The sequence below is a fragment of the Acinonyx jubatus genome, chromosome B4 (genome assembly GCF_027475565.1).
Source record: "Acinonyx jubatus isolate Ajub_Pintada_27869175 chromosome B4, VMU_Ajub_asm_v1.0, whole genome shotgun sequence".
Classification (NCBI taxonomy): domain Eukaryota; kingdom Metazoa; phylum Chordata; class Mammalia; order Carnivora; family Felidae; genus Acinonyx; species Acinonyx jubatus.
The window spans coordinates 132,239,939-132,258,421 of NC_069387.1; the positions used below are offsets into that span (position 1 = coordinate 132,239,939).

The 18,483-nt window shown below is 55.8% G+C and overlaps 1 protein-coding gene and 1 long non-coding RNA gene across 4 annotated transcripts; one reads left to right on the forward strand and one right to left on the reverse strand.

Annotated features, from left to right (window-relative positions):
• Positions 1 to 5,011: 5,011 nt before the first annotated feature.
• On the forward strand, positions 5,012 to 18,021 carry CSDC2 (cold shock domain containing C2). 3 transcript variants are annotated; one of them, XM_015077901.3, is made up of 4 exons: positions 5,012 to 5,147; positions 13,467 to 13,765; positions 15,337 to 15,459; positions 16,032 to 18,021. In XM_015077901.3, exons 2-4 carry the CDS (start codon positions 13,590 to 13,592, stop codon positions 16,192 to 16,194), a joined length of 462 nt encoding a protein of 153 aa, XP_014933387.1. In that variant the 5' UTR covers positions 5,012 to 5,147; positions 13,467 to 13,589; the 3' UTR covers positions 16,195 to 18,021. The 3 variants fall into 3 exon arrangements, with proteins under 3 accessions (XP_014933387.1, XP_053082828.1, XP_026926428.1); XM_053226853.1 differs by lacking the exon at positions 5,012 to 5,147 and adding an exon at positions 8,461 to 8,594; XM_027070627.2 differs by lacking the exon at positions 5,012 to 5,147 and adding an exon at positions 10,883 to 11,021.
• Positions 9,210 to 18,478, reverse strand: LOC128316514 (uncharacterized). Its single transcript, XR_008300547.1, has 2 exons — positions 18,324 to 18,478; positions 9,210 to 13,115 (listed from the first exon to the last, which is right to left on the reverse strand). It is a non-coding gene; the product is annotated as an uncharacterized LOC128316514 (long non-coding RNA).
• Between the last annotated feature and the right edge of the window lie 5 nt (positions 18,479 to 18,483).

Here is an 18,483-nt window from a genome sequence, read left to right on the forward strand (position 1 = left end):
AGAAAGGTGTCACATGAATAATGTGACAGCCAGTGACTTGCATGCTGGTCTCCCAGGGCAGTCAAGGCCTGCCTCACTCAGAAGGTGTGGATGGAGGTGAGCCTAAAGGTTAAGAAGGCTGGAGGCCCGTGGCTCAGGGTGTTCAAGGGTGTGTGTGTGTGTGTGTGTGTGTGTGTGTGTGTGTGTGTGTATGTGTGTGTACAGATGGGCAAAGGAGGCCTGGCTCACAGCTCATCTCAGCCCTGGGTTAGCTGGGGGTCAGCCCGGCTGCTCCAACCCCAGGGGCTCAGAGCAAGGTGCAGAGGAGGCCAGCTCTTGGCAGGGACCCCTGCTCCCCATCACAGACAGCTCTTCCCAATGACTTGAGGGGATCTAAGCAGCTACATCACAAGGAGACCCTCACCCGCAGCCCATAGGGTAATCTCCAGCCCTGGATCCCAGGGCCGGATGACCCCTCCATTTTCCTCAGTCTCTTGCCTGCATCGATCATTCCAGACCCTGGAAGAGGCTATGAGGCTGCCAGGGACACTGTTTGGAGGCAGGAGCATGTCGTGGCTTCCCATCTCATTTCAGATGAGGAGCAGGCCTCTTGCCAGGCCCCCCAAACCCTATGCAATATGGCCCCTGCCCTCCTCTGACTTCCTGATCCAGCCACATCAGTGACCTTAAGGTCCTTGAACATGTAGAGTTCTTCCCTGCCTCTGGGAGTTCACCTATGCTGTTCCCTCATTAGGAAACACTCTTCCCTGTGTTTTACAAGGCTGACTCCTTCACACCCTTTGGGATCAGCTAACAAGGGCCCCTTCTCAAAGTGGCCTTTCTCAGTCTCTGTCTCAGCAGGTGGACTCAGTCCTGCCAGTCTCCTTCTCCCCACCCTGCTCGTTTGTCTTTATAATCTGTGACTATACATTTATTTGTTTGCATACCCGGTACTATGTCTCTTCCTAGATAAGACATGGGACTTACAAACTCAAGGTGTATCTGTTTCATTCACTGCTGCATTCCAGCCTAGACCATCTGGCACAGAGTGAGTAGTCAATAAATATTCGTCAAATGTTTGAATTAATGAAAAATGACGTGGTCGGAGCTGCAGAGAAAGGTCTCTGGCAAAAGAGGAATAGTCAGATTGGAGAAGATGGCTGGGGGACAGGAAGAGAGGACGGAGAACCACTCTGAACCCCTGGGCAAAATCGTTAGAACAGACTGGAGAGGAGTCCCATGGCCGAGGAGATGGGCATCTAGGGAACTGAAAAGATATTTCAAAGGCAGTGCGGTGTCGCAGAAAGAATGAGAGTGTGATGCGGTGCCTGAGTGGCTCAGTGGGCTAAGCATCCAACTCTTGATTTCGGCTCAGGTCATGTTCTCATGGTTTCGTGGGTTCGAGCCCTACGTCGGGCTCTGCACCGACAGTGTGGAGCCTGCATGGGATTCTCTCTCTTCCATTCTTTCTGTCCCTACCTCTCTCTCAAAATAAATAAATATACTTAAAAAAAAAAAAGTATAATGAAGCCAGAACTCCTGAGGTTTTTTTTTAATTTTTTTTTAATGTTTATTTATTTTTGAGAGAGACAGAGACAGAATGCGAGTGGGTTGGGACAGAGAGAGAGGGAGACACAGAATCGGAAACAGGCTCCAGGCTCTGAGCTGTCAGCACAGAGCCTGACGCGGGGCTCGAACTCACGAGATCATGACCTGAGCTGAAGTTGGACGCTCAACCGACTGAGCCACCCAGGCGCCCCGAGAACTCCTGAGTTTTAATCCCAGCCCCATTACCAGCTGTGTGATGCTAGGCAAGTTCCTTAACCTCTCTGTGCCTGAGTTTCCACATCCATCTAGTGGCACCAACATCTTAGCGTATCTTAAAGCGGTATGTGGATTCAAGGCCAGGCGGGCCCAGGACTGGCCCCCGTTGGTGGGCTGATTGCAGGTAACAGGGTGGGAATTATGAGTTGGATGGAGTCAGTAGGACTCGGGGCTACTCTGCTCCTACCCACTTGTTTCAGCTTCTCTGAGGTGAGGAAGGCTTTCGAGGAGATGAGCTTTTGAATTCTCAGCTTTTCACAAAAATAGCCTCCCCGGCAGAGCCCCTGGTTTCCAGCAGACAATCTCTTTGTTGCTCAGCTGCTGGTGGGTGGGTGGGTGGTGCCACGGGCTGCTCATTTCCTGAATGAACAGCTGTGCCCTCTCCTCGTTGTCGAGAATAATCATAACATTACTTCAAGTCTCGGCCCAGCCTCCTTCATTCACGGCTGCCTGGCAGCCAGCCCTGCACGTGTTCGTCAGCCGGCAGGGAGGGGCCTCCAGGAAAGGCTAGATAAGAAGTGAGGGTCAGGCTCAGGCCCGTGGCCCTGGCCTTGGCCTTGTCCACAATGACCAGGCCTTGGGCTCTCACGAGTGGCCTTCCGGGCCCCGACTCCCGGCCTCCAGCGTCAGACCGTACCTCCTGCTTCCCTCACCCCCTCTGGCCGCACCAGCCTCCTTCCTGTTCCTCGGGCGCACCAACGCTCACACCCACCTGGGGACCTTCTGACCAACCATTCCCTCTTCCCACAGTGTCTTCTCTCTAGATTCGGGCGAGCCTGGCTCCTACTTGTCCCTTGGAGCTCCACTAGAAATATCATTGCCTCAGAGAAGTCCTCTCTGGCCACTCCCCTCCGTTGGCCCGCTGTCTTGTAATCCGTAGGCCACCAACAGCCCAAGGCCAAAGCTCTGCCAACTCAGGAGTCATGGGGAGAAGAGCCGACCTGGTCCTTGAATTTCCAGCTCAAGTCCTGACTCTGGTTCGGATGGGCCAGCCAGGGCCAGGGGTCCTGTGGCTCAGGAGAGCAGAGAGGGGATTCTCCACTGGAAAGCAGGGAGGCTGTTCCTTCCAGAAGGGACGGTGGGTGGTGGGCAGGGGAGATCGCAGGCATCCACCCTGGCCCCAGCCCTTCTCTTGGGGCATGAGAACCATGGGCCCAGAGCCTGGGGCTCAGGCCTCTGTTCTGTCACTCTGCTGCTTCTCAGCCGGTGACTCAGTGAAGTCCCCAACTCTCCCGGCCTGCTTCCTCATCCAAATAAACCTCAGAGCTGCTGTGAGCAGCAGGTGAGCTGATGCCCTTGCGTGTACTTTGGAAACTATTATGGTCTTTGGAAGAGAGGAAACCAAGGAAAGCAGAGAAAGGTTTAAGCGGAAAGGTCCCCAGCCTAGTGGTGGAATAGAAACAGAACCCCAGGCCTCAGGTAACGATGCACAACATGTATCACCGTCTCTCAGGGGAATCAGAAACCTAGACTGTCTGAGCCTGATCCTGGAAGGGTGGGGATGTGTGGTGGCCTTGGACAGTGCTGGATTCAAATATCCTTCTAACCAGGTAATGAACACAGTCCATTCCGTCCTGAGCCTCACGTCCTCGCCAGCAAGACAGGGATGATGATAATAAATGGCTGGCTTTTTGTGAGCCTTGAATGGTAGCAAAGCATGTTGCCTGGCACACGGCCCTCAGTGGGTCTTACGAGCTGTTGCTATTATTTGTATTTTTATGGATTGTTTTCTTTTAACACCCTCCTCTTTTTAATTTTAATAAGACTTCTTTTGAAAAAAATTTTTTTAACCTTTATTTACTTTTTAGAGAGAGAGAGAGACAGAGACAGAAAGAGAGACAGAGACAGAGCGTGAGCAGGGGAGGGGCAGAGGGAGAAGGAGACAGAATCCCAAGCAGGCTCCAGGTTCTGAGCTGTCAGCACAGAGCCTGACACGGGGCTCCAACTCACGGACCATGAGATCATGACCTGAGCCGAAGTTGGATGCCCAGGCGCCCCAATAAGACTTCTTTTGAAAGTGCCAGCCTGCCTTGGGAGGACTAAGGATATATACAGGAAAGTCTGCCTTCCTTCTAAGCCAAGGCTGAGGAAAGAGGATGGGAAGGAAGAGAAACCCCTTTGTGGAAGCCTCTTCAGTGGGGCCTGGGGCTTATCTACCTACTGCACTGGCACCACCACCCTCTCAGAAAGGGCCTCTCTTCTCTACTTTACGGAAAGGCTGCGGAGGATCAGAATCAGTAAGTTTTTCCTAAGCGCACACAGCCTGAGGTGCTGGAGTGGAGATTCACACCCAGGGCCTCTCTGAAGTTAAAACTTGGGCCCTGGGAAGGGAGGGGGAGCCTGGGAAGGGAGGGGGAGCAGTACAGCCTGGAGTGTGGGTGTGTGTGTGTATGTGCCTGTAGCAAGCTTACTCTTCCCTTAGGGTCTTCTTCAATTCAATTCAATTCAATTCAATTCAATTCAATTCAAATGTCTTCTACTGGGGGCCAGAGAAACAGATGAGTTCTGTGACTTGCCAATGTTCATGTACCTTATTCACAAAGATTTCGGCCAAGTGAAGGACGGATCTGAGCACAGTGTCAGTGTTAATGGAGGACAGGGGACACTGTGAGGAACCAGAGGGTAGAGGAAGGTCTGAGAGACCCTGGAAACCTGGTTTATCGCACTCTTGTCTGGAGCATCCTCAGAGAGAGCTCCTCTCTGCTGCGACCTCAGTTCTCCCAGCCTCACCCCCCACGCCCAGCCCCGCGCGCTTGCGCACACACACACACACACACACACACACACACACACAAGCACTCCCACCCACTAGCTCTCTAATTGCCAGGAATGCAGGCTGCCCCAGCTACTCTCCCCCTGCATTCCTCAGCAGCTACTCCCACCTGGCAGGGCAAATTATACCCTGGCCTGGCAATAAAAGCCACTTTCCAAAAAAAGAAGCTTTAGGGCCCTGAGAGACGCAGCTAACTCTCTCGCCCAGCCTGAGCCTGACTCAGGAGGCGGTGTCTGGCCCAGAGGCAACAGGGCCCCATGTCCCTTTAAGCAGGGAGTACAAACTCCCAACCCAGTCCCTCCCTCTCGCTCTTCCTGACGTCAGGAGGAGGGCGTGTGTGAGTGAGTGAGTGAGGGGCTTGAGGTGCTGCATTCTCTCTCTCTCTCTCTCTCTCTCTCTCTCTCTCTCTCACACACACACACACACACACACACACACACACACACACACACGTACACACAACACATCTTTCAGACCCTCCCCTGCTGGCCAGCTCCAAGCGCCCCGAGAGAGGCAGAGTGCTGAAGGCGGCGGCAGGAGGCAGTGCCTGGACCTCATCTGCCAGGGAGAGGTAAGGGGCTGGTTGGGGGAGGAGGGCACACCAGCTCCAGAAACTGGCTTTGGCAGCAGGAAGCAGGGAGGCATGAGGTGGCGGGCCGGGGAAGGTGGCTACCTCCCCTGAGACTGGCCCAGCCCAGTCCAGTTTACTCCGGGGACGTAGGAGGATGTGTAGATGAGCCCACCCTGTCCTCCCTCCTCCCCTGCCTCCCTCCCTCCTCTTGGCCCCCAAGGGAAGCTGAGGCTGTGTGGTTCCCTGTGAGAGAGTGTGTGTCTGTGTGTGTGTGTCTGGGACTTGTGTCTGGCTCAAGAGGCAGAGAAACAGCAGACACCTGCCAAGCCGCAGCCTCCTGTCTGAGAACCAGGGGAAGAGCCCTGACCGGGGAGATAATCGTACTCCTGCCAAAATGAGAATGCAGCAGGGAGCATATGGGTCTTTCTCCCTGGAATTTGGGGCTGGGGCTTGGGAGGGACCATCTAGGGCAGGCAGACAGTTGGACCTGGAGCAGCTGTCTTGTCCTGACTCTATTTCTTCCCAGACGCGATGGGGATAATTGTGTTAATTGGCTTGGAGAGGTGGCTCCATGTAATTATTATCACCTCAGAGCCACCCCCACCCAGAGCTCTCCTCTCCTCTCCTGAGGCCACTCCTCTCCCCTGCTTGCAGGTCTGGCTTTGACCTCCACTCTTGCCAGGGTGCAGTCCCTGGAGAGCTAGGATGATAAGCCAGGGGCTGGCCCCCCCCCTGCCCCCCCCCCCACTGTGGGACACCCTGTCCCCGAGTGGCCTGCCCCCTGCCCCGGCACAGGGAGTCCAGGCAGAGATAAGGGGTGATGCTCGCACCCGCAAGGGAGACAGCAGGTTCCTGCCAAGCTGCCAGCCTGCAGGCTCTTCCCAGGGAGAGGGGAGGGGGACGCTGAGCGAGAGAACAATAATAAATACGGTGTGAACTGCTGCAGCGGCTGGGGCTGGGGGAGGGGAGGAGGAAAGCGTGCCCGGGTGGGGGGTGAGGGGTGGGCAACCTCTCTGAGAGCCTGGCACCATGCCCACCTGGATGTGCTCCAGCAGAGGCCTCTCGATGGGATGGGGCAGTCTCCAGCCCCCCGGAGGATGGGGAGCCGGCTCCCCCAAACAGACTCCATCCCAGAGGCCTCTGGGCCCTCCAAATTCTGGATGTTTCCTTCACCCAGACTCCCTCCGCCTACCCCCACCGTTTCCTTGAAGTCCTTTCTAACATCTGTTTCCTGTATCTGCCCCCACCCCTCTGGATGTGTCTGCCCCCTACTCCAAAAAAATAGAAGGTCTAAGCAGGAACTGGTTGCACGAGGGCCTGGGAAAGGCCGAAGGACAGTTTGGGCCACAGAGTCCCCTCCCAGGCCTGGCTATGTTCACGGATGCCCACTGGCCGTGGAGGGGCTCAGGAGGGAGGAACAGGGGGGTCTTATACAGCCAGCCCGTGGAAAGGGGACACCCACAGGCTGGTCTGGAGGCAGGTCCCCTAGATTGGCACCAGCAGAGGGCGCTCAGGACTTGGCGGAGCTGGTCCCGTCTACGGGTCACCACCAGCACAGCCAAGTCCCAGAGCCTGGTGGGAAGGGGGCTTGGGACAGTTCAGACCTTCGTCTGTGTGGTGCAGCAGGGTAGGGAGCAGAAAGTAGCAGGGGTGCTTTTCCCCTGCTCCAAAGCCGGTGGAATCGTGGTCACGGGGGTGGGGGCACGGCACATTGGAAAGCTCTGGGCTTTGGGGTCACGCTGATTTGAATTCAGCTACCAGTGTGACTTTGACCAACCCCTTCCTCTGTCTAGGGGGGTTCAGAGTGGGGAAGTGACTCGCTCAGGGTCACACAGCCCGGCAGAGCTGGGATGTGAGCACGGCTCTTGCGCCGTCCATCTTGGCATACTCACCCCCACCGATGCCAAGGAAGCCCAAAGGCCTTCATCAGAACAGCCCCCCAGGGACGCAGGGGCACGTGACAAGGAGAGTTCAAAAGGCCTCGATGAAGCTCGAGTATTGGCTGGGGCAGCCCCTCACCCCCTTACACACACACTGTAGGAGGGGAAAGAATGAGGTTTAATTAGGTCACCTCCAGCTGCTGGAGCAGCTTTGGCACTGATGTATTTTAAGGAATGTCTGGTGGCTGGGGGGAGGGGGTGGCCGGGGAAGTGCTGGCTTCTGGCTCTTGGTCCTGAAGCCGTTTCCTCACCCTCCTGGGCCCACCATGGGCAAGACCCCAACGTTCAGAAAGCCTTCCCATTGCCGTCCGGTGTTCTCTGTCCTTCCCCTTTTTAGCCACTGTACCCTTTCCTCCCCCTGGCTGCTCCTCCATACCAGGGACTTGGGGCTGGGACACTTCTGTCGGGGGAGTTGTTTTTAGCTTGCCAGAGTTGGCAAGTGATTCACCCAAGGTCATGGTCTGAGTCAGCACAAAGCCAGAAATGGAACCCCAAGCCCTGTCTCCCCAATTCTTCCGCGCCCCTGCTTTTCCTTCTCCAGGAGAGGGCAGGAAATGTCAGGGAGCTCCCCCCACCTCCCAGAGGTCTTTCTATAACGCGCCCCCCAACCTCTCCAGGTGCAGAAGCACAGCTCCTGACCTGCTGTGTGACCCCGCACTTCCCCTCTCTGGGCCTGTTTACTCTTCTAAAGAATGGGGATAATGTAATTATCACGTGGCAGGGGGTCGTGGGGTCTACCTGAGGAAATGGGACCAAGGACTTGGCACACCACTGGCACGCGGCTAGCAATCAGTACATGGTGGCCACGCCTCTTGTCATGTTAGGACTTCCCACGCTGTGTTCTGGTCAATCTGTTCCTCCCACTGGACTGGGGGCCCTCGAAGGGTGGGCCTGTCTCCTCTCGTGTCTGTTGTTCCGATGCCTGGCATTCAGTTTCCTTTCGGTTATACGTGGGTTTTTGACAATCTCAGAGGACAGCTGGACTGACCTTCAGTAGTCATCTGGACCAGTGATGATTCGAGTAGCTGAGGGGAAAAACGAGGCCCAGAGAGGGTTAAGTGCTTGCTCCAGATCACATAGCCCTGGGTGGTTGAGCTAGTTTGCTTTTCCTAATGTGCCCGGAACAAGAGGGATTCTCATGGTCAAGAGAGGACTCTGGTAGCCATTTCCTGCCCCCTTCTTTTTGGGGTACCTGAGACTTGGAGGAGCCCCAGCACCAGGATGGCGGTCACCTGCTGACAGGGCTGAGTCACTACGCACAGCCCCACGGCCCCATGACACCGTATCAGGGCCTCACCTCAGGTTACCTCTGAACAGCCCTGATGTTTGGCCTTTACCTCCCCTGGTCCTTCTGTCTGCAGAATTGCTGGGGTTTGGCCTTCATGCAGGGAAATGAAGACAAGCTTGGCCGGGAGGATCAGAGCCAAAACGCGCGCACAGGGAGATGCCCTCTCACAGGTGGACCGTTGACACAGCAGCTCCTCAGCTCCTCCCACCAGCGAGACAGGTGCTGCTATTAGCCCCATCTGGCAGAGGAGGAAACTGAGGCTCGGAGAGAGAGAGGGTCACTGCAGACCCAGGGTTCCAACCCAGGCCGTCCGGGTCCTGACCTGCCCTCTGAATGTCCGTTGGCTCATCGTGAAGGGCATTGTTTCCATAAGAGATGCTCCCAGACATACCGAGTCCCTTGGGGTCTGGGCTTTAACTCTGTCTGTATCGAAACGAATGTTCTACAAACACATCTGTTTCTTTGCTTTTGGAGTTTATCTTCCCCTTTAGTTTCTCAGGGAAAGTTCTTCTGGTAAAACTCCAGCCGCGTTTTGGCTGAACCAGGAACAGAATTTAAGCTCACAGGAAGAAAACTGTTCGCCTTCCGACAAACCTGGGCTCTGTCACTTCCCTGCTGTGTGACCTTGGGCAAGTCACTTAGAGCCTCTCTAAGCCTCAGTTTCCTCATCTGTAAAATAGAAACAATTGTAATTCCAACCTTTCAGGGCAACTGGGAGATTTTGAAATGGAAAGCAGCCTCCTCAAAGACTTTCGCATGGTGTGCAGCACTCAGACGATAAAAGCTGGGCCTTTGCCTGCCCCTTTCTGCCTCCTTTCTTCTGGAGGCACTGCACTGGAGGGTCTGCACTGGAGGCATACCCTTCTTTCCTTCTCCCTGGTCTGGCCCAGAGAGGGGAAGGCTGTCCAAGGTCGCACAGCCCCTCAGTAGCAATGCAGGGCCTGAACCCAGGATTCCTGACTTCCCACTGCAGGGCTCCAGAGCCAGACTACCTTGGTTCAAGTCCTGGCTCAGACATTAATTGCTGTGTGGCCTTGAGTGGGTGACTTAGTCTCTCTGAGCCTCAGTTTCTTCATCTGCAAAACATAGTAGTGATCGCAGCCGCCTTAACGGGCAGCTGCAGGAATTTAAGAAAAAGGAGAAACAAGGCAGGCACCTGGTGGGTGGGCAATTCTCTGGGGAAGCGGGGAAGAGGAGCGTGAGGGTGGGCTTGGCTCAGCTCGGCTGGGTCTCTCCTTCTACCCACTCCTCCTTCGTCCTACGCCCAATTGAGCACTCCTGTCCGGGAGGAGCAAGCTCTTACCCGGCACCTACCCAGTTCTTCCCGCATCCCATCCCATCTCAGCCTCACGGTGTCCTCTGGAGGAGGCCTTCTTGTACTCCCCGTTTTCCAGAAGAGGAAGGAGGTGAGGGGAGACCGCAGAGCAGTGCTCTCTGCACTGTGGAGGCTGCCCGGTCACCACCCCCCAGCCCTAACTCCTGCTCTAAGGCCAACTGTGGCCAACTGGGGTGGGATGGGGTTCAAGGGTCAGGGAGCAGTCCCTGCCAGGCCTACAGGGCTGGAGGGCAGGAGCACCTGTCATTGCTCTTATTCCAACCACTTCTCTCCTGCTGCCTGGTCCATTATGGGGAACCCATTCTGGGGAGGGCCAGGAAGGGGGGGCTGCTGTCAACCCTAACCCTGAGTAATCAATGCATCTTTCCCGCTTCCCTGAAAGAGGCTTTGGGTTAGGAGGCCTGGCTGGCTGGCGGGAGCAGGGCCCAGCTCAGCTGTGTCTCCCTGGAAACCACTGTGGGCTGCCTGTGCCCCTCCCCCCCAAGACCTCCCAGCACCGGCTGTCACCGCCAAGCACAATACCAGCCCTGAGAAAACTGTGCAGTGGGTAGGCCCGCCCTGCGTCCTGGAGAGAAGGAAGCAGAACTTCTGTCCACCTGCCCTCCGTGCCCACATCGCGGGGGAGGGAGGCACCCCGGAGTGAGCTGTAGGGCCCGATGCCTCCTGCTTTCCCGGCGGTGGCATCTTGGGTAGATTTGCTGCCTGCTTTCTTTTTTTGATAACAGCTTAATTGCAATATAATTCACATACCATATAATTCAACTGTTTAAGGTAGACAAGTCAGTGGTTTTTAGTATACTCAGAGTTGTGCAACAATGCCACAGTGGGTTTGAAGACATTTTCATCACCCTAGAAAGAAACTTGGCACCCATTAAAATTTACTCCCCCTTGGGGCACCAGGGTGACTCAGTCGGTTAAGTGTCTGACTTTGGATTTCAGCTCAGGTCATGATCCCATGGGTTCATGAGATCAAGCCCCGAGTCAGGCTCCAGGCTCACAGGATGAAACCTGCTTAGGATTCTCTCTCTCTCTCTCTCTCTCTCTCTCTCTCTCTCTGTGCCCCTCCCTCGCTCACACACACACACACACGCACGCGCTCTCTCTCAAAATAGATAAACATGAGAAAAAAAAAGAATTTACTCCCCTTTATCCCTTCCCCCCCAGGCCTGGCAACCACTAATGTGCTCTCTGTCTCTGTGGATCTGTCAGTTCTGGACATTTCACGTGGATGGAATCACGCAATGTGGCCTTTTGTGACTGGCTTCTTCCACGTAGCGTAATGGTTTCCAGTCTCGTCCGTGTTGGAGCGGGTATTGGCATTTCATTCCTTTTCATGGCTGAGTAATATTCCAATCTATGGCTATACTACATCGTGTTTCTCCATACATCTGTTGATGGACTTTTGGGTCGTTTCCACTTTGGGCCTATTATAAAAAATGCTGCTGTGAACATTCCTGTATACGTTTCTGCATGATTGCTTTTCTTCTAAAAATGGAATAAGGGGCACCTGGGTGGTGCAGTCAGTTGGGCGTCTGACTTCGGCTCAGGTTGTGATCTCTTGCAGTTCGTGGGTTTGAGCCCTGCGACAGGCTCTGTGCTGACAGCTGGGAGCCTGGAGCCTGCTTCAGATTCTGTGTCTCCCTCTCTCTCCCTGCTCCTCTCCCGCTCATGCTCTGTCTCTCTCTCAAAAACAAATACATTAAAAAAAAATTAAAAATGGGAATAAAAATGCCACACTTGGCCCTGCCTCCTGGAGCAGGCTCAGGAAGAAAAAGCCCACCTCAGCTTGAGCGGTCGTGAGGAGGTATGAGGGGCCTGAGAGGCGGTGGCCGCTCCCCTGCAGCTCTCCTGGCCGGAGGGGGATTGGGGATGCTGGGCAGGAGGAGCATCTCCACCCCTAGGGACGGCAGAGACAGCTCATCATCCTGACCCAGAAAAATCCCGCTTGCTGTGTGACCTTGAACGGCGGCCAGGAGACCTGCCCTGCTGTTGGGTGATGTGAGTCCTCAGTCCTCCCAGAGCCCTGCCATGCCGTGTTTTGGGGCTCCTTGGACTCTGGACTCCTAAGGAGCCTTAAACTCTTCCCTGGAAATTCTAGGCTGGGGTGGGGCGCAAGATGGAGGCCAGAAATAGGCTTGAGGCTCAGGGATTTACCTCTGGCACCAGGGCCTTTGGGTGAGGGGGTGAGGTAGTGAAGAACAGGGGTGAGGAAGTAGAGAACCTCGCCATCCTCCCTCCTACATGACTGTGGATTATGAGCACTTCTTTATATCCTCAGGCTTAGCCACGCCTGGCCATAGCCTGTGAGGGAGTGTGGTGGTGTTTATCAGGTCCATTATACAGATGAGTTAACTGAGGCCAGTGGAAGTGCTACCTGAGGTCAGCAGCTAGTACACGGTGGGGCTGGGGTGCTCGTGCTCTCCTGGTCTGGGTGTCCTGCCTGGCCCCAGGCCCCCAGGCTGCCTGCCGCAGGCATGGCCAACAGCCTGGTTCAGTCCACTGAGCTATCCTTCCCAGGGTTCCACAGCAGTGTCTCTTGGGGCCTAAGACTTCCCAACCCCTGGGGAGAGGGAATGTGTTCTCTTTCCCAATAGAGGAAAATAGAGGATGCATTCTTTCAAGGTCATCCAGGCACTGAGCAGGTGATGAGGGAATTTCTACTGATCAGCACTGATGACAGCAATTTATTGGGCATCTCTGAGATGCCAGACGCTGTCACACACACTAAATCGTGGACTTCGCAGCAACCTTGCATGGTGAGTATCTTCAACATCATTTTGGAGCAGAGGAAAGTGGGGCTAAGGAAAAATCACCAGCATTCCCAAGAGCTTACCACTCTTGGTGTTCAAAGCAGGTGGAAAGTCATGAAATCCACACGGCAACCTTCTCCATGAAGTAAGAACCAGCACTATCCCCATTTTACAGAGCAGGAAACTGAGTCAAAGGTTAAGAGTGTTGACAAAGGCTGCATAGCCAGTTAGGTATAGGAGGAGGGATTCAAGCCCATCTGGGTCAGAGCCTGCGTTCCCACCCACCATGATGGAACTGTTGGAGTCACGAAGTTACAGCAACAAAGCTGAGATTCAAACCCAGGTCTGTGGATTTGAAGCTGCTGACGCTTGTGCGAAACTATGTTCCAGACCATCACTGGTCACCTTACCCATCCCACCTCCCGGACCCCTAGAGTGAGAGAATTAAGCTTCAAGCTGGAAGGACTTTGAGGTTAGCCTTAGCTTGCACCATCCATCGTGACCAAATACCACAGCCTGGGGGCTTAAACAGCAGACATTTACTCCTCACAGTTCTGGAGCTGGAAGCCCAGGATCAGGGCACAGCACGGTCTCCTTCTGGTGCGAGCCATTTTCCTGTTTTGTAGACCTCCCCCTTCCGGCAGTGTTCGTCACCTGGCAAAGAGGAAGCAAGCTTTCTGAGTCTCTTCTTCCAAGGGCATTAATCCCATCACGGGGTCCCACCCTTGTGACCTCACCGATACCTCATTACCTCCCAAAGGCCCCATCTCCAAATACCATCACATTGGGGGTTAGGACTTCAGCATATGAATTTTAGGGGAAACAATTCAGCTCATAGCAAGGTTAGATGACTGTTTTGTCTTCCTGGTGATGACCCTAAGTCAGGGTCCTGAAGTCACTGTGTGAGGATTCACAAGCAGGCCCAGAGCTCCGGACTTGTGCCCGGTGTCTAGAATCTGCTCATCCTTGACCACACTCACCTGTACCTCTCTCTCCCCATTCCAGACGGAGCCTGTGGCTGGTGCGGCTGCCGAGCAGGGCCAGGCCGGGCCCTGCCCGCAAGGACGCCCGAGTTCTTCACCGGCCCCTGAGCCTGGGAGCCCACCAGGCTCTCTTGCTGGATCCGCCATGACTTCAGAGCCCACGTCACCCCCAGTCGTGCCCCCACTCCACTCTCCCAAGTCTCCTGTCTGGCCCACCTTCCCTTTCCACCGGGAGGGCAGCAGGGTCTGGGAGCGGGGAGGTGTCTCATCTCGGGACCTGCCTAGTCCTCTGCCCACCAAACGGACCAGGACATACTCAGCGTGAGTACCTGCCCCTCGCCCAGGCTCCAGTGATCTTTCCCCAGGACGAGTCCCCAGCCCCATTCTTTTCTGACCCCTGTTGTCCTCACTCAAGTCCAGGGGAGCTGTGTATGAACCCAGGGGATCCAGTGGTGATTAAGACAGTCTCTGCCCATTAACTGCCTATAATCCAGAAGTAATTTCTCTACCATTCACCTCCACCCTGCAGGGTAGGGGGAGAGGACCCAGCTTCAGACATCGGGGAAGGTGAGGTCCTAGTGGGTTTGGAAGATGTATTAGGTGAAGGAAGTTGGGTGTTCCACATACGTGCATCAACCTGGACAGAAATGGAAGCAGGCGATTGACCTTTGGTGAGGGGTGGGCAGTCTAGACAGAGACCAGCCTTGAGCCTCTGGGGTAGATCACTGGATGGGATCACAGGGGGGGAGGGAGTTTGTGGAAGTTGCAAAGGAAACTGACTTGCCTTGGCCAAAGAAGAGAGTATTTTATATTTCGTTTCATTTCATTTTTGAGAGCGAGCGAGTGAGCAGGGAAGGGGCAGAGAGAGAGAATCCCAAGCAGACTCTGCACCATCAGCACAGAGCCAGACCCAGGGCTCAAACCCACAAACCATGAGATCACGACCTGAGCCGAAATCAAGAGTCAGACGCCCAAGCAACTGAGCCACCCAGCCGCCTCTGGTTTTTTTGTTTGTTTGTTTGTTTTGTTTTTTCTAATAAGCTCCGTGCCCAATGTGGGGCTTGAACTCATGATCCCAAGATCAAGAGTAGCATGCTTCACTGATTGAGCCAGCCAGGCGTCCCTAAAGGAGAGGTTTTTGATGGCAGGCACTAATTGTCCCCTATGTCCAACCCAAGGCCAGGCACAGAGCAGATGCTTAATAAATGATGAATGGATGAGTGACAAGTATGTGAATAGGATACAGCTGCCTCAAAAAGTAGTGAGCTCCCCGTTTCAGGAGGCATTCAAGTTTAGGCTAGATATTCTTCACTCAGAAGTCTTATGACAGGGGGTGCCTGGGTGGCTCAATCGGTTAAGCGTCCAACTCTTGACTCTGGCTCAGCTCATGATCTCATGGTTTGTGAGTTCGAGCCCTGCACTGGGCTCTGAGCTGATAACTTGGAGACTGCTTGGGATTCTCTCTCTCTGCCTCTCCCCTGCTGATGGTGCGTGTGCATGCAAGTTCTCTCTCTCTCTCTCTCAAAATAAATAAATAAAAATAAATAAAAATAAATCTTACAACAGGAGCCTATGTAAGCCCAAACAATCTCAGGAGGCGAGAGTGCTGTGTAGAGAGTGGGGGGTGTGGGGGGGCACTCCCTGGGAGTCAGGAGACCCTCTTGCTGTGCACCCTGGGAAAGCCAGTTCCCCTCTCTGGGCCTCAGTCTCCTTACTGTCCAATGGGACCACAAGAGGGCTGAGCTAGCATAACTGCACAGCTTCTGACCTGGGGAGGCTTTTCCACAGCCCTGAGACGGGTTCTGCAGGCAGGGCCTGGGAGGGCTGTGGGCATCCGGGGGTGGGGGTGGAGTCCCCAGACCGTAGCTCTAATCCCCCTGCTCTATCCTCAGGACAGCCCGTGCTTCGGCTGGCCCAGTGTTCAAGGGTGTCTGTAAGCAGTTCTCACGCTCACAGGGCCATGGCTTCATCACACCCGAGAATGGATCCGAGGACATCTTTGTGCACGTATCTGAGTGAGTCCCTTCGGTGTCCCTATTCTTGGCTGGACCCCTGCTGCAGGTTCCTGGCAGTGCCTCAAGAAATGCCTCCCCAGGCTTCTCCCCTGGCTGGCTGAAATCTGGGTTCCTGGCATCTTTCTCCTGCAGCAGGGGCTGCAGGTGCATGGGAGGAGAAGGAGGAGGAGGAGGAGGGCTAGGCTGGAGCAAGGACCCTCACCACCCCCCCCCCCCCCAACCACTGGCTGAGCCCTGGGATCCTGTTTCAGCATCTTGAAAACTGAGAGGGCTGGGCTGGCCCCTGGGTTTTTCAGCCTGAAGGACAGAGACATAGGAGAGGCGGTCTAGGCCCGGCCCCCGGCCCTGATGCCTGGCAGAACCTGGAGAGGACACTGAGCTTCTCCAGGCCTCCGGACCTCCTGTGCTTTTCACATCTCAATCCTCAAACAGCAGGGGAGGGACTGCTTAGGGTTCCCACTATATGGATTCGGATCCGAGAGCTCAAACTCTGGGATGGGAGGGGAGGCTGCCCCCAGCCCGTCTGGGAAGGGGACCCACTGCTGAGCTGACGCTCCTCTCCTGCCCACCAGCATCGAGGGAGAGTACGTGCCAGTGGAAGGCGACGAAGTGACCTACAAGATGTGCCCCATCCCGCCCAAGAATCAGAAGTTCCAGGCTGTGGAGGTGGTGCTCACACAATTGGCCCCACACACTCCCCACGAGACGTGGTCTGGCCAGGTCGTGGGCTCCTAGGCTGGGGGGCTCACGGGTCAGCTGCTGGGCGGGTGGGGAGCCACACTGGGTAGACGGGCAGCCTCGGGCTCTGGGCCCTGCTGCGCCGGCTGACCCAGTTCCCTGGGCGGCCTCAGTGTACACGTCAGTCTGTCTGTGCTTGTGGCCGTGAGCGTGTGCCTCCATCCACCCCCGTGACCAGTGACTGTTGTGTGAGCTGGACCGAAGGGGAGGCCACCAGACCTGCCTTCTGTTTGTCCACTCTCTCCTCCCCCTCCCTGCCACATCCGCACAGGACGCCCTCGCCCTTCTGTCCACTGAGCCTCTGAAGGCCTGCGTCAGGCCTGGGAGGCGGGGGCACCAGTGGGCCCACCGTACCAGCTTGTTCCCCTTGCCTCTGCCCCAGGCCTGGCCCCGGGACCAGACTCTGCTTGTACTTAAACCGCCCACCCTGGGCTGGGGTCTCCCACTGTGGCCTGTACCCCTTCCCTCAGAAGCCAGGCCAGCGAGAGCTCTGGGGGAGCCTCTCAGCCTCTGGCAGGGCAAGAGGGCAAACGTTGGAGGCAGACAGAGCCCTCCTCACAGCCACGGCCCAGCCTTCCTTCCACCTGCTCTCTCCTCTTGGCATACTGGAGAAGTAGGCAAGAAGCTGCTGAGCGTGGAACGTAGTTTTTGGGGTCCTGGTTTTGCTGGCCACAGTCCCTCCTCCCTAGCCTGATAACAGCTCTATGAACTCGGGTAAGGCCATGTCCCCTCCCCGGGACTGCGCTGAGCCATGCTGCCTCTGCCCTCCGAGACGCAGATCTGGGGAGGGGTGGGGGCGCATCGCCCCCAGTTTGGATGGAGCCATCCCCTTTGCCCTGACCCACAGGCTCTGCTGATACTCCGCCCATGCTGAGATCCACTGGCTGCTGAGGACCCAGTGATGCAGACGCATGTCCCCTCAGGCAGGGCCAGGCATGGGCACCTACAGGACGGCCCTCAGCCTGTGACACCACCAGCCCTGCAACCCCTTGCTGGCCTCTTCCTGCAGCTATAGTAGGTGGCTACTGCGCCCCAACAGGCCAGTGGCTGAGGTGTGATCCCGATCTCTCGAGTCCCTTAAGGGGTGTGTGTGTGTGTGTGTGTGTGTGTGTGTGTGTGTGTGTGTTCACTCTTGGGTGGGGGGCTGGTCTGGCCTGGGAGGCCAGGACAGAGCAGCTTTGCCTCCATCCTACCACCACCACCACCCCCACCCTCCTTTCCATAAAACACATCATTTGATGGGAAAAGAAATGGGGGTCAAGGAAGTCTTGCCAGGGACAGTGACCCTTAGGAGACTGGGTCTGTGAATAAAATGGGCTCAAATGCCCAGAATGAGGGGGTATCTGTTTAGAAGGATCCCCAGCCTTGTGGGAGCCCTGAGGCCCCAAGGTAGAGATCAGCTGGGGTAGACTCCCCCTCCCCTGTTCTCAGTCCCTGCAAGGCTAGGGGGCCAGAACTGCTGAGATATGCTGGATGGCCCCTGCAAACTGAGAATGGCCCAGCCTGACACCCCACTCTGAGCTGCAAGCTACTCCAGCAAGGCCTAGGGCTTGCCCTGGAGGAACAAGGACTTCCTGGCTTCCTTGGTGGAAGGTTTATTGGTGCCCTCCCCACCCCTCCCTTAAGGCACTTGCTGGGAGACAGGATGTGGTGACATCAGCCCAGGGCTGCCTGGCGGGGAGGGAAGGGCAGAGGGGCAGGAGGGCTCCTCCAGACCCACAGCCCTGCATCGTCCAAGTCAGAGATCCCCCTGAGACCCACAGCCTCCCGGACTCCCCCTCCCCCACCTCCTAACACTGGCAATAAACCCTCAACTGTGACTCAGCCTGGCCCAGAGCTGCCTGTCTGTCTGGGTCCCTGGGGAGGAGCCTTGGGAGGGTACCCCAAACCAACCCTTGTTCAGGGCTTCAATGGCCTATTCCCCTCAAGTGGATCAAAGACTTCCTGTGTGACCCCATGGGGAGTGGAGGGAGTCCCTGCCATCTTGCTTCTCTTTCCTCATCTGCAAAGCGGTGGCTGTAATGTCATCTGTGACTGGGACCAATCATCCATTCAGATGGAATTTACACCATACCTTGTTCCAGGAACTTTAATATTTGTGAGAGAAAGTTCTGGCAAATACGCACCTTCCCTAGCGCTCTGTACCCCTCCGGCACAGGCGAGCGGGCTGGCTCTATCTCGTCTGACACTAGCACGTGCCTACTCCCAGCGCAGGCAGATCTGTTCTGTTCACAAGGACGGGCAGCAGCTGTAGCCAGGGCTGTCAGGGTGAAGGACGGAGCTGGT